Genomic DNA, 14,922 nt, shown 5'->3' with positions numbered 1-14,922 from the left:
CAGACACTGAATGATTTGCCAAACGTAACTCAGAATCAGTAGAACATTTTCAGATCTGCTGAAAGAAATAATCCTCACAGATGCTGACTTCAAGCATTTGCAGCGGTTTTACAGTGTGGGTAGATTTCCTAACAACAGCCTCTGCAAGGCTTTAATGAAACTTGAGCTGATTCATTTTAAATCAAAATAGTCTTAACTGATGTTCTGACAGTCAAATATGAAATAAATCAAACTCGCACCTACAATTGATGCATGCACGAAATGGTAAGAAACGTGTCACTTTTCACAACCAGATTTTTCATGGTGTTAACTTGAAATGCTGTGAAACATTAGAAGTCTCCTGTTAATGTTACTGTAACAGACAACATCTTCACTTATTACTCAAACCTCATTTTGTCTTAATTACATGGAAACATTAAACAAATGGTGACATTTTCTCATTTCACCCAAACAAAATCATTAAAAGCTGAATCTAGAATTTAGAAGAAGGCTGACTGGTTTTAAAGAAACTGGAATGCTAGCAGGGTAAAATTAACAAACGTATGCCAAACAGATAGAATATGTGTTAAAACTCTCGTATTATGGGCAACTAAAGGATAATTTTATTCCCTGTTACATAGTGTTATCCCCACCTACCCCCCAGACCCCCTGTCTGACCCTGGGAAGCGACCTTGGGTTTCTTGAAAGGCGCTATATAAATACCAGTTATTATTATTATTATTATTATTATTATTATAAAGAGTTTGCTAACTGCTTTTTCAGTCTGTAATACAAACCAGATAAATCCTATGGAACCAACATAGTGTATCACATTATGGTCACTAATCGTATGCTTTGTTATAGTATGGTATGGTATCATAACATATTGTAACTTATCGTATCATATCAAATTTTATAATATTGAATTGGGTCGCATTGAATTGTACAATATCATTTTAATTTGTATATATTAGATTATATTGTACCATATTGTATCATAACCTATCCTATTGTTGCATTTCATTAAGTGCAATATTGTATTGTATCGTACAGTGTTGTATCATATTGTACCGTATCATACTGTATTGTATCACACCGTACCATATTGTATCTATCATATGGTATGGTACTGTACCGTATTGTACCATATCGTATCATACCGAATCGTATAGTATTGTACCGCATCGTTTCATACCATACCGTATCGCATCTCATCGTACCATACTGTACCTCATCGTTTCATATTGTATCGTATCGTATCGTATCATAACGTATCGTATCGTACTGTATCGTACCGAATCATATCGTATCGCATTGTATCATATCATATCATTTCGTACTGTATTGTTTCGTATTGTATTATGTCATTTGGTATCGTATCGTATCCTATCGTATTGTAGCATATGGTTTCATATCGTATCGTATGGTTTCGTACCGTATCGTATGTTCCATACCGTATCAAATCGTACTGTATCGTACCGTATTGAATCATATCGTACCGTACCGTACTGTATCATACCGTGTCGTATGTATCATACCGTATTGTATGTACCATACCGCATCGTATCGTATGTATTATACCATATCGTATGTACCATACCGCATCGTATCGTATGTATTATACCATATCGTATGTATCATACCGTATCGTATGTACCATACCGCATCGTATCGATCGTATTGTACAGTACCGTACCGTATGGTATGGTACCGTACCATATTGTACCGTATCGTACCTTATTGTATCCTATCCTATCCTATCCTATCCTATCCTATCCTTTAGTATGAGCTTCTTCTTTGAATTCAGGATGATCACACTGTCTTCCTCCTTTTCTGTTTCATCTACTTGTGTTTGTTCTTCTTATGTGTGGCGTATAACCTTAACTGGATCACAGAAAATCAAACTGCAAGAACTTTCTTTTCTCATGACATGAAATGAGCCTAACACTACAAATAAAACATTCCGTCTTCGGTCTTGAGTGAGAGATAGTGGGTGGTCTTGCTTACAGGAGAATGTGATTGTGACCTGTATTTGGGTGTTCAATGATCTTTTTCTGTAAGTATTTGTATCTTTATAAAAACTGCATATTATTGCAGAAATTCATATAAGCATCTGTTGTTGTTTTCATCCTGGGGTTGTTTGTGTAAATGATGGTTTGTGATAAAATCAATAATAAACCAAAGTTATTGGCCACTGGTGAGAACCAATAATGCACTACCAAGAATAATAAATTAAAAAGTGGATACTTTACTAATGAGGAAAAAGTAGTGTAAGTTGTATTGCATGATCACATTAGTTGTAGGACATAAAGTAATATTATTAGAGTCTGAGGGGAAGCCACACTTCTCTTGTTAAATGAGAATCTTGTTGAAATGTGTTCTCATATTTTATGGCTAAAAGATTCCTAAGTGGTATTTCACTGGAGTTAATAAGGAGATTAGAGTGTGTTCTTCCTGGATAACAGATAATTAACTCCCTGGTGTCTGATTCACACAGCAGACACACACTTTGCTCTGTGCTCCGGAGAGGGAGAGAGCTGTAACCAGAGTTCCGCTGAAGAGGTCGCGCAAGGACTTCTGAGGGAGTTTAGCCTGTGCGTCAATGTGTGTGTGTTTGTGTGTGTGTGTGTGTGTGTGTCTGTGTGCGTGCGTGCGTGCGTGCATGTGTGCGCATGTGCGTGTGCGTGTTTCATTCAATGAAATGCAACACCCCGCTCCTCTGTCTGAAGCCTCTTCGGAAACAGGTTTGATTATATTTAAAAGCTTGACCCGGGAGAGAAACCCAAACAACTGTCTGTTCTAATATTAGCAGTGCGGCTGCGGACTACTATGAATTCTATTATTGTCTGGGCTCGGATGTATTCCAACGGGCAAGTCTCATCAAAAGATTTACACTTATGTCTGCAGTTGGTGGAAAAAATATCAGTTACCACCATGTACTCTTAATTTGAAGGACTGACGGTATGTCCTGATAGGTATGTTGGCTGCAGGCCTGTTTGATCATACAATAATAAAAGGCCCTGATATGACTTGCAATAATCTTAATTATTATTATTATTATTATTATTATTATTATTATTATTATTATTACTATTTTTTTTTTTGGCTCAAAGTCACATACCAATGCATTGCGTAAAATGTGTCCTCATCCTGCATGCGACCAACATGAAAACACAAACTATTAAAATGAAACATTATTCATTCTTTTATTTATAGAAAACTAAATCATATCATCAGTCACAGTTCGTCTCATCTGCTGTTTTCTTTTCTTTTTCTGCAAAATTCTGAGCTATAGTCTTTTTATTACAAATTCATACATACTTTTATAATCTTTGATTATTGCTACAAGAGAAAGTTGCCTGTACCGATGTCACCTGATTGGGATTGAAAGAACTTTGGTAAGAAAAAAAAAATCTCCCCACCCCCACAGAAGAGGAGACCGCCCACCAGAGACAGTCAACCCGAGACCCTTATAGATTTAAAAAGAGAGGCTGCATTCTCAGACTGACACTTATTCAACACTGCCACCGTAAGCAGATTACTTTTGCGCTTGCCTGTGTCAAATACGTAGTTCACTTTGCCTCTCCATCATGTTTAGGATGCTGAAACACCACCTCCACCCGGGCATTTTTCTCTTCTTCATATGGCTTTGTCACCTCATGGAACATCAAAAAGTTCAAGGTAAGCTCTCTTCATCCATTTTCTTCTATTCTTTTCGTTTTGAAGAAACTTCCACTGATGTCAGACACAAAACGCGCCCGAGTGTCGAATACTTGCTGCAACCGAGAAACTTTTCAAAGTAAGTTTCCTTTTTTCCCGCTGATAAAACTCTCTCCTCATCAGACAGTGCGTGCGTAAAGCGTCCATAAAACAGGTGCCATTTGGGACACTTCAAAGTAAGACTAAATGGCAAGTTTTGCAGCCTTCGCCAGGCGCACACACTTAGCTCGCCACGCCGTGTTGCAGCACTAGCTTTCCATAATACCTGAGCATATTCTTCTACTTTGATGTGAGCGTTTAGATCCTTACAGTGCTGTCGCTAAATCTGTGGAAAAGTTTAGAACATTTACTGTGAGTTTATTGACGTGGTATTTTTATATTCCCTGCAAACACATATCAGCATTGTGTGCAAAAATGATTTCCCATCCTGCATGTTTGACCAAAAATAACACAACTGGAGACTTTTCACCTAATGTTTTTTCATTTGATCATAAAACCAGCTCGATTTGAAGAAGTCTGTTATCAATTTAAGAACAACATCAGTTTAAAAGCACTTAATATCTTGTGTGTCTGAGTGGGTTCAGACATCCTGCTGTTGTCTGGATCAAGAGATGTGTCTGTGCCACAGAAATAGGATTACAATTTTACCTTTTTCGCATTTGGAAATAAAGTTTTAAGTGCTTTGTGAATAAGCAAGTCTTTGTCTGGAGGGTACATGTCTAGGATATTGTTCTGAGGCGTTGGAGACGGTGGTGTGTGGTGTTTTTTTTTTGAAGGAGATTGGCTGCTTTTTAACACTGTCTAGACGCTCCACTTTCTGTCCAGTGATAACAAGGAGGCTCTGGGAATAAAGGACAAACCCCCCTCCGAAGATTTTCTTACTTTTTTGGTTTGCGGCTGCATTGTAAGGGTTGTCAGTCACAGATAGGACAGGCAAGTGTTAACAGTCTGGCAAAAAGAAAAAAGAAAAAAAATCAGACAAAATAGTGCCGGGAGGGTGAAAGGGAGGGAGGGAGCGTCTCGGATAATACAGGCTGCGTGTGTGTCTGGTGCGTCTGGGTCAGCGGTTACAGCCGTCCAACATGCGACATTTGAGGGTTTTTCTGTCTGTTTGCAGCTGGGAACTGCTGGCTGCAGCAGGGGAAGAACGGGAGGTGCCAGGTGCTCTACATGCCCGGGATGAGCAGGGAGGAGTGCTGTCGGAGTGGAAGACTGGGGACGTCCTGGACCGAGGAGGACGTCCCCAACAGCACGCTCTTTAGGTGGATGATCTTCAATGGCGGAGCCCCCAATTGCATACCTTGCAAAGGTGGAGGTGCACTCATTTCCCTTCGTTATATCATAATACACATCCTAAGCCATTAAGTTAATAACTCCAACTTGTGATCCGATTTGTGCACATGAACTGCGCAAATTATCCATTTAGTGTTTACTTAAGGCGTCAGACTGGTTTTACGCACAAGTCCAAAATCATCGTCAGCATCCCATAACACAGACCTTTTATTCTAGAAACCTGCGATAATGTGGACTGTGGCCCTGGGAAGAGGTGCAAGATGAACAGAAGAAGTAAGCCGCGCTGTGTGTGCGCACCAGACTGCTCCAACATCACCTGGAAAGGACCCGTCTGCGGCTCAGACGGAAAGACCTACAAAGACGAATGCGCTCTGCTGAAAGCTAAATGTAAAGGCCATCCAGACTTGGACGTGCAGTACCAGGGGAAGTGCAAGAGTAAGTAAATGCTCAGAATGTTTCTTAAAGCTGTATGTATAAAGAACCCAGCGGTTTGTGCATTTCTCTTTTTTTGATTCTTCAAATCTTCACGTCTCTTTGTCTCGACAGAAACGTGCCGTGACGTCTTGTGCCCCGGCAGCTCCACATGCGTCGTGGACCAGACGAATAACGCGTATTGTGTGACGTGTAATCGGATTTGCCCCGAGGTGACGTCGCCTGAGCAGTACCTGTGTGGAAACGACGGGATCATCTACGCCAGCGCGTGTCACCTGAGAAGAGCTACCTGTCTCCTGGGCAGATCTATCGGAGTGGCATATGAGGGAAAATGCATCAGTAAGTACGCAGCCACTAGACACGTGAGAGTGTGAGAGTGTGGTGTTTGTGATCGCCTCCAGCCACTGACTCTGATGATTGTTTGAGAGCATTTTGTCCCTGGCCAGCTTTGCAGTTGTTCTGTACTCATTTTGCCAACATTCCTTTGAGGAGGGGGTCTTAGAGAGAGAGAGAGTGTGTTTGGTTGTTGCTTGTGTTTGCTCAAGAATTGATAGACATCTTATTATTTCCTGATGTTGGCAGCACTAGTGCACATGGGAGAGAGGGGAGGAGAGGGGGAGGGAGCAAGAGAAAGAAACAGGGGAGTGCTGGGGGCCATGGAGGCATGCTTCAAGTAAATGTTTGAGTCAGATGGCTTATTATCCAAAAAGAGTCATTCTGAGTCATGTAGTTTGAGAATTGTTAGTTTAAACATGCCTGTATGTCCTCCATCACTTTCCCTAACACCATAAAACAGGATGTACTTTATATTCCTTGCTTCGTCATCTGGTCCCACTTGAGAGCAGTCACTATAATCCACCCAGTCAAAGATTTGCTCCCTGTTGCTGATTTCCTCTTCCCTCCTTCCAGAGGCCAAGTCGTGTGAGGACATCCAGTGCAGTGTGGGGAAGAAGTGTCTTTGGGACGCCCGTATGAGCCGGGGCCGCTGCTCGCTGTGTGAGGAGGCCTGTCCGGAGAGCAGGACGGACGAAGCGGTGTGTGCCAGCGACAACACCACATATCCCAGTGAATGTGCCATGAAGCAGGCTGCTTGCACTATGGGGGTGCTGCTGGAAGTCAAGCACTCAGGATCTTGCAACTGTAAGTAAACACGAAAGAGAAAAATATGAAAAGAATGAGACAAAACAACCCCAACATCCCTCTCTCCGAATGAAAGACAATATTCCATGTTGCTTCCCTGACGAAAAAAACCTCCCCTGAAAGTGCCCCCCATCCCAACTTTCCCCAGATAACTCCCCCACCCCTCAGCCACACCACCAAGCACAGCTTAAGCAAGCAGAACGGACTTGGGAATAGAAGAACTTGCATGATGTTGTCTTTGTTGCTGGCTTTTGTTCTTGTGTTCTTGTTTTTTTGTTTTTCAATTCTTCTGCAAAACAAAAACAGAAAGTTGAATGAAATGGCATAAATATATATCAGAAGACTCGATTGAAGAGTCTGGGGAAAGCTAACTCGATTAAACAATGACAGATAATAAAGGAGACTAATTTTGTTTGCAGTGGAACAATCCTGATATTTAAAAGTTTAGTTATTGTCATGCGAGTGACCTGCATGAGCAGGTTGCCTTAAATCTCATGCAGTTTTTTTGTAATCGGTTGGTAATGGTTCTTTTTTTATGATAGTGGTCATATCTTTACAGCTTGTAAGTTCCATGGTCACATTTTCTAATTTCAAGTTATTGGTGTATTTGTTTTTTTGTATTATATTTTTCTTTTTGTTACTTTTGGCTGTAATCAATCACTTCAAAATGCACTGCCTCTTGTGACATACACCACACTGCCAACATGTTAGTAAGGACAGAACACCTTTAAGTATATGATGTGCATAAGGTGATTGTAACATTGGTGCCATGTTAGTGATAAGTAGGAGGGATTTAACATAGATTTTTATGTAGACACCTTGTCTGTAGACTAGAGCGATTAATTTGCTCACAAATCAGTGGGTTAAACCGTCAAATTGAACGATAGCCTCAAGGAAGTATCAATTTACATTCCAAGAAGAGTGTTTGTTTCTTTCTCCTGGCTGAATACCTTAATGTAATGTGCCTAAGGTATGCAACTGAATCCAAGGGACCAACTTTATGATCACCTCATGAGCTAAATATAAATGTGATACTCCACAGTGGGCAGGATAAGTTAAGGAAGCTCGCTTTTACTTCCCATTGTCTCAGAAAAACCTATCCACTGACTCGAATTGTTCGTGCTGTTTCCAGTGTATGTGTTGTCCAGAATATGTATCAGAAATGACAAATCCAATCGGATTGATGAGGGACTGCCTATTTTTGTTTTCTTTTTTGTATTGTCATTCTCGCTCCTGCTTGTGTGCATTTATTTTTTTAATTTTAATTTTTTGTCCGATGTAAAAAGAAAAGGAAATACCTCAGAACTGTGTTGATGGCCTCTGACCTGCTTGCTAAGGCCACGCTGTGACACAGAGTCCTCCCTCCCTGTATGTTTGAGCCAGAAACAGGAAAAAAAAAGTTAATCGTAGCAACAAAACAAGTGAATACAAGAACACAAGAGCACTTTTGTGTGTTTTTCTGTGTCTGCTTTCAGGAACCTGCCCCCAAAAGAGACCCGACCCACTGCAACCATCAGCCCCCAAACCCTCCACCCAGCACCCCCTCTTTAACCCACCTTGTGCGACCCCCTCTCCTTACCTCCTATTCAGCCCTGTTCTCCATAATTTTTCTCATATTGCAGCCCTGTTTGCTAGGTTCTTTAAATGTGAATTGCAGAATTAGGGATGCCTCAGTGTTTGTTAAAATCACACATACCTTTCCTCTCATACAAATGCATATAAACACATGTACACATATACACACACACACACAAAAGAAACAAAAGGGAGACTGTGTGCCAGTTGCTTTGCTGTGCGCTTTTCTTTGAGGACATTTATTGATATTCTGAGCTGTTGTGGTCCATATTCATACAACAGCTACCGTATATTCTCCCACATAGCCATTACAGAAGACCACGAGGAGGATGAGGAAGATGAGGACTCAGACTACAAGGCCTATGTCCATATATCTTCTATACTGGATGGATAGGCCCCCATCACGAGGGGAACAGTCCTAGGGCAAGGAATCATGTCCATACTGTACATTATGTGTATGCTTATTTATTTTTTAAAGAAAAAGGAAGTATACATATAGTTCAGTCTGCTAGATGTTTATTTATACTTTTTTGTGTTTTATAATTTATACATTTACAATGTCAGGCTTACTATCTACCATGATATATTGTGTTACCACTCATTTCCCCCTCTTTTTTGTTGTTGTCCTTTTAACTTTCTTTTTTTTTATCATGAAGAAATATATTTGTCCAAAGAGAAGCAGTGTTATTTATTTGTCATGTTACCGTGTAAGTATAAGTCCTCTACAAGCTGTAAATTGCATTCCCTGAGCTGTACAAATCTGCTTGTTTCTGTCAGATCTCTATCACAGATGTTTATGTCACACATACGTAAATGCATGTTTAGGCTGTGTGTTTATTTATTGGGAATATATCAATCATTTTATGTACAGATGTGTTTTCTGGTTTGTTTACAACTCATAATAACTGACCAAAGGGATTCTCTCAATGGTTTTGCAAAAGAGCATTGTAAAAGTTGCAACACAGCAGTGATGAAATGGAAGAGAAAAAGAGAGCCAATTGTTTTTCTTTTCTAATTATTATTTGTTACCATTCAGTCTTTTTCCCTGTAGATGTGTTTCCACATTGAGACAAAAACTCTTGACGTTATTCAATAGCATTTATTTTGTGTCACCACGTTAGAGCAGAGCTAGGTTTCGGATGATACTTGATTCTTTTGGAAACAATGTGCCATTAACATTTCTGTGCTGTCTTCTTGCCAATGTGCTCAATATACTGCTCTCGAAGAGCTTAAATAGGACTAACGTACTGCAGTACTCCACACTATATCAGACTACATCACTTTTTTTCTTTTTGTTTTTTTTCTCAGAATGCATTTTATTTTCAAACATCACAAGAGAAATACAAAATTCTGTTATGGATATATAGTTTTGTATTTTTTATGTAAATGTCATATGTACATACAAAGTTTGATGGTATTTGTACAGATATGAAGAGTGAAACAATAAAAGTTTTTTTCCTTATACTTTTTTCTGACTCTGAGTCTATGATTATAAACACAAGTGCATCGTTTATTAAAAATAGGAGTTAAATCATGTGTTTATTTGGAGACTGACAAGTGTTTGGTGCAATGTAATAACATAGACTGGATAATGAGATTCTTTAATCCAGCATCAAATACTTAAAGTAAAATTAAAACGGTGGCATCAGTCCTTTTATATCTCAAGAAGAATACTCAATACATGGGCAGGGAACCAAATAGGTTTTTTCCACCTATGCATTAAAGTTTTTAACTTATTTGCATGAGCAAGATTCCTCTTAACTTGTTCATTTCATCCAAGAGATTCTAATGGGAAAATGTATCAATGTTGCACATCCAAGACAGGATTTTACAACAAAGTACTGATTAAATACATCAACAACTTCACATGTTGGGCTATAGAATGTTAACTCATAAAACTGTGAAAACCTTGAAGTTACTTGAATACAAATATGCATTAAAACATTCAGACATGTTGCATCCATAAAAGAAACCTCACTTCAAAATAAATGCATATTAAAACAATCTAAATAGGCAAACATACAAGAAAGAACCATCAATTCTAGCTCAACATTCAAGTAAATGTAATCCTTGAGAACTTTTATTGCCACTACCATGTTAGATATGAATATGACAGTAACATAGCACACAACAACGATACTTTTACTTGACAGCAGTGAAAGAAAGTAAAATTAAAGTGTGAATTACAGCTTACGAGGAGCAATTACCGGCGCCAAAGGCAAGATCCTCTGGATGTGCTGAGTTTCTTTCCATTAACACCATCATCATCGTTATTTGTGATATGAAACAAATCTCAGTGGCGTAAATAGACGCTGGATGTGTCTGGGCATGTCTTGCTATATGTAACACATCCCTGTAAAGCAATACTAGCTGCTGGCATCAGGCCTCCTTCTCTCTGCCAGCTGTCTCCGTACTCCGCACTGTTTCTTCCTTCGCGGCCGCCGTACATCATTGTTGTCAACAAACATGGCGTCCTCAATGTCACTCCTCGGCTTGAGACGTTTGTCTTTGATCAATGCGGCTTCCAAAATGGTCCTGAATCCTATCAGGTAATGTCATATTATTCCTTTATTACTTCTTTGGTCGTATGTGTTAGTATAAGTCCACTTAAATGGAATATTTCGCTCAAAGCAAGTAGGCCCAATGTCTAGCGTGTCATAGGCTAGTGAGTGACTGTATGTTAGCTAGCCTAAATATATCTAACATTTAAATAAAGCATGTTCTCAATGCAGTATAAGATGTGAGTTTACACATATAACTACATTATAGATCAAACATTTTGTCTATAAAGTGTATGGGCTATCAGCCAATGTCAATGTTAACCCGTGTCCTTAAGCACTCGGCTAACCAGCTAATAGATGCTCTAGCTGTGTGCGGCTAGCAAGAAATCAGTTTTAAAGAGACTCAAATAAAACTTGTTCACTCCTCCACACAACATCTACTGCATAGTATTACTAATATTTGATCAGACGGGAGCTTTATTGGATGACAACCCTCTTCGAAAAGACTGAATACAGCTAACTTCTACATAACAGCTAGCTAACCTTGTAGTAAAGGGTTCTAGGTGTTTTCCCTTTGACAGGTAGCATCATAACAACACGTCAAAATCAAGGCTTCACATGTTCTGATAGTAACACAAAGATGCATTACATGTTACTATTAGTTAGTTTAATTGTATTGGTGATTTGTGTATAATGTAATCTTAATACTGGGTTGTCCTGTCCATTACAATAACATATTTTGAGCTGCACACCAATGCACAAAGAGTACATTTGCAACGAGATGCAATCTTGACCTCTTAGTACTATTACAAGTTATAGTGATTATACAGTATGCTTTGTTTCCCCTGATTTTAATAGGTTAAGCTCTGATGTGATTTATCTTCAACTATTCCCTGTGTTGCTCCTCATCATCTCAGAATGATATAAAATGCTGCTCTAATATTTTACAGTTTAAAATAATTTTAAAAGGTCAAGTAATAGGGAATTACAAACTCATCCAGTAAATCTTCATTTGATTGTTTCAGTGTTAAATTTGATGTTTGGTGAAAAGAGAAGGTGATTACCAACAGGTTAGCCGTCTGGTTTCGTGGTAGATTATGTTGTGATAAAGGGGAGGGGAAGGTATTATAAGTTTTTCTTCTTCCTGCTCCTGTTTGTTCATGGACAGTGTATACTCTATTTGTGAAGATGTGTATCAAATATGTTGTGTTGTCAAACAGTGAAGTGAGCAAATACAATTCTTATGAATGAATGAATGAATGAATCATTGGTGACAATCACATGTACTGCAAAATAAATGATACACTGTTAGTGAACTGGCACACTATCCAAACATTTTAGCAGTAGATGTGTTTTTGACAAGTGATTTTGCTGATAACAGGGTTGGGAATCATTTCAGTTTTAGCGATTCTGATTCTTATCGATTCTTGATTGTGATTCCATTATTTTTGGAGAGTAAAAACATATAAAATATTTCTAAAATAAAAAGTAGCCTTCCTCTATTATTGGGACGCAGCTTATCAATGGACGGTGACATTCCTCCGCTTTCCCCTCGTTCATCTTGTCCTTCATTGCTGCAGTGAACAGAGTTTCTGCACTACATGGACTTTTATAGGAACTGTAGGGGAGCTCTCTGAACTCGTATCTAACAAAAATACATTTGGAAACTTCTAGTGATGATTTGACCATTGCCTTCTGTCAAATTCACGCCATGTTGAAGTAGATTCCTTGTCATATTAGACGTACTTCTTCTTCACTTGACATGTCTTTACCACAAGTGTTGCACTTTGCTGTGTAATCATCTGTTCAAGTAAGGCTTAGCTGTCTTATCCATCACTTGCTGTGGTCTGCCATGATTGTCTTCTACAACTTTGTTGTACTGCATCACAAATAACATAATGTCAGGTTGGCAGACTTGGCACAGCAGGTCTTGGCAGATAAGTATATGTATGGATATGGAAGTAGAGACAAATAAATAATTTGGATGTTTTCTTGGCAGTAAGGCAGAAAAACAGTTAAAATCTGTATTTCCAGTCTTGGTTGATTCGTTTAACAAGCTGAATGATATTGTTTCCTTCTTGCCTGGTTATCATTTAAACCTGGCTTACACTTCACTTATTTACATTCCAGATAATCATTAGAATAACATTGATATGAAAACAATACCCTCAGTGTAGAGTTAGCTTCTTCGAAATAGTCCAAAGTTACATGTAGTCAGTATCTCTCAGTCCTTAGTGAGCATGTTGGTCAAGGAGACGTTAAATGGTGTCAGTAAACATGATTAACCTTTATGGATTTATGCAAAAGCTTTCAAGTAGTGATTTCTTCCTGCCAAGCTTGCCTGCCAATTTTGAATCTTTCCCTAAACGTTTTATTGGATTATAAAAACTCATTTTTAAAGTTTCAATCTCATATTGGCTCTCTGTCAGGTACAGCAGTTCCTGAAACAGTAAACATCTAGACAGGGCAGATTGTCAAAACATACTGCCTAAATGTGATGCTGCCTACAATGATGCACTCCAACAGTATTTCAGTGAGCTTGGATGTTCTTGTTTTGCTTCACTAAATGTGATATGACATCTTTGTTTCAGAATGGCCTCAATAACTCAAACAGTTAGTCTTAAAATAATTCAATGAAGATACTGATTATGAGAAATGGATGTCTTTAATGCCAAAGACAGCTGACTGGAACAGAAGGATGGCCTTTGAAACAAAATCTCTTCAATGAAATAGAGAAAAAGACTGATTGAACCCAGAGTCTGTAGCACATGTTTCTCATTGGAAGAGTAAGGCTCAAAGTTATTTTCAGTAATGATCATTTAATGAGGTGTTCAACAGGGAATTCATCTTTACTCTGACTTATTTATGAAGGTCTAACCAGCAAATATTTGTTGTTTTCATTCAAAAAATGACAATAAATCATGATCAGTTTTGAAAAGATTCTAATACTTCTCATTTCATTTCCTGATCACATCGGATAATGAACAAATCCTTTCAGATACACTGATTGTCCAACATTCTGGTCAGTCAACCTTGATCACATACAAATTCATCTATTCTATTTTCTGAGTATACTCTAAAGCAGGGGTTCCCAAACTTTTCAGCCCGTGACCCCCAAAACATAGGTGCCAAAGACTTGTGACCCCTACTGTCCCTCAAAGTGATTTAATGTGGCTTCATTTAGCTGGTGAATGAATTAACCTACGACTACTGATGTTTTTGATAATTGACTGTTCACTAACCCTAAACTTAGGAGTCATCTGGCAACAAAGAAAGGCAGAAAGCTCATTACATTTTCTATTTTCAAGGTTTTATTTCAAGTTTAGCTACTATTTTTGTTGATATGTTTTACTAAAATGGGTGAAATGTACTATTTTTAGATGACTTTTGTCTTTCAAATTTTTTTATTGCATTTATTTGTATTTCTTTGTTCACCACAAGTTAACAAATTTTATATGTAAGTAATACAAAACCAACAAAGAGAAGGAAAAATAAGCAAATACCAAAAAATACAATAATAATAATACTAATAATTAACATTAGAAACAAAAAGAAAGATAAACAAGGTAAAGAAACTAATAATAATAATAATAATAATAATAATAATAATAATAATAATAATAAATATTTTTAGATAAGTCAAAAAAAAATAAAAAATTCTGGAATATAACTCACAAACCCCATTTGTGTCTCGCAACCCCCCAGGGGGTCCCGACCCACACTTTGGGAATCCCTGCTCTAAAGGACTTTGTCACATTTACATTTAGACTCCATCCATGTTAAAACTTTAACCAACAAGTCCTAGTTGTGTGGGTCACAAAGGTGATATTGATGATTTGATCTTCTAACTATAAATGTCCTCGTATGAAAGTCATACATTCTGCAATAAATGTAAGATTGTAATTATCTGGTAATTACTTAGAATCCAATGATCTCAGATAGCCCCGTCCTGGCTGAAGGGCTGTGATGGCACATAGCAGTTTTGTGACAGGACACGGCTGCACATTCACAAAGAGCTACACAGTCCTCGCCTGACAGTTGACCGCAGCCAACATTAAGCACGTCCTGTCATTAGGATGAGAACGAGAGTCTGCCAGAGATTCACCAGACAGAACTAATAGGTGGTGGGGGGGATTCCCTCCTCGTCTCTTCCTTTTTCTCTGTGTCCTTGCCCCACCGCTTCCTCTAAGATAATTCACTGTTTACAAAGGTTAACTTGTTGAGTAATTTACCTCTTTGTTACTTGTCTGCCTTTGGCTGTTTGTGCTGTGCGTGTAATCTC

At 38.5% G+C, this 14,922-nt stretch overlaps 2 protein-coding genes and 1 long non-coding RNA gene across 6 annotated transcripts in view; 2 read left to right on the top strand and 1 right to left on the bottom strand.

Annotated features, from left to right (window-relative positions):
• Positions 1–3,440: 3,440 nt before the first annotated feature.
• fsta (follistatin a) lies at positions 3,441–9,602 on the top strand. 4 transcript variants are annotated; one of them, XM_034692555.1, is made up of 6 exons: positions 3,441–3,660; positions 4,817–5,014; positions 5,209–5,427; positions 5,539–5,763; positions 6,334–6,564; positions 8,445–9,602. In XM_034692555.1, exons 1-6 carry the CDS (start codon positions 3,570–3,572, stop codon positions 8,531–8,533), a joined length of 1,053 nt encoding a protein of 350 aa, XP_034548446.1. In that variant the 5' UTR covers positions 3,441–3,569; the 3' UTR covers positions 8,534–9,602. The 4 variants fall into 4 exon arrangements, with proteins under 4 accessions (XP_034548446.1, XP_034548445.1, XP_034548448.1 ...); XM_034692554.1 differs by having other exon boundaries at positions 4,817–5,008; positions 8,445–9,575; XM_034692557.1 differs by having other exon boundaries at positions 4,817–5,008; positions 6,334–9,602.
• Positions 4,405–10,683, bottom strand: LOC117819278. The gene is made up of 4 exons (XR_004632502.1): positions 10,347–10,683; positions 7,863–7,930; positions 6,771–6,853; positions 4,405–6,562 (listed from the first exon to the last, which is right to left on the bottom strand). It is a non-coding gene; the product is annotated as an uncharacterized LOC117819278 (long non-coding RNA).
• The window catches only part of ndufs4 (NADH:ubiquinone oxidoreductase subunit S4), a 21,145-nt gene continuing 16,716 nt past the window's right edge, over positions 10,494–14,922 (top strand). The window contains exon 1 of the mRNA XM_034692558.1: positions 10,494–10,688. Coding sequence (XP_034548449.1) covers positions 10,606–10,688 — 83 coding nt within the window. The 5' untranslated portion in view covers positions 10,494–10,605. The remainder of the gene's footprint in view (positions 10,689–14,922) is intronic.

This window comes from Notolabrus celidotus, chromosome 9 (assembly GCF_009762535.1).
Source record: "Notolabrus celidotus isolate fNotCel1 chromosome 9, fNotCel1.pri, whole genome shotgun sequence".
In the NCBI taxonomy this organism is placed as follows: Eukaryota; Metazoa; Chordata; class Actinopteri; order Labriformes; family Labridae; genus Notolabrus; species Notolabrus celidotus.
The sequence above is the reverse complement of the archived record's forward strand: the minus strand, read 5'-3'. Positions and strand labels throughout refer to the sequence as shown.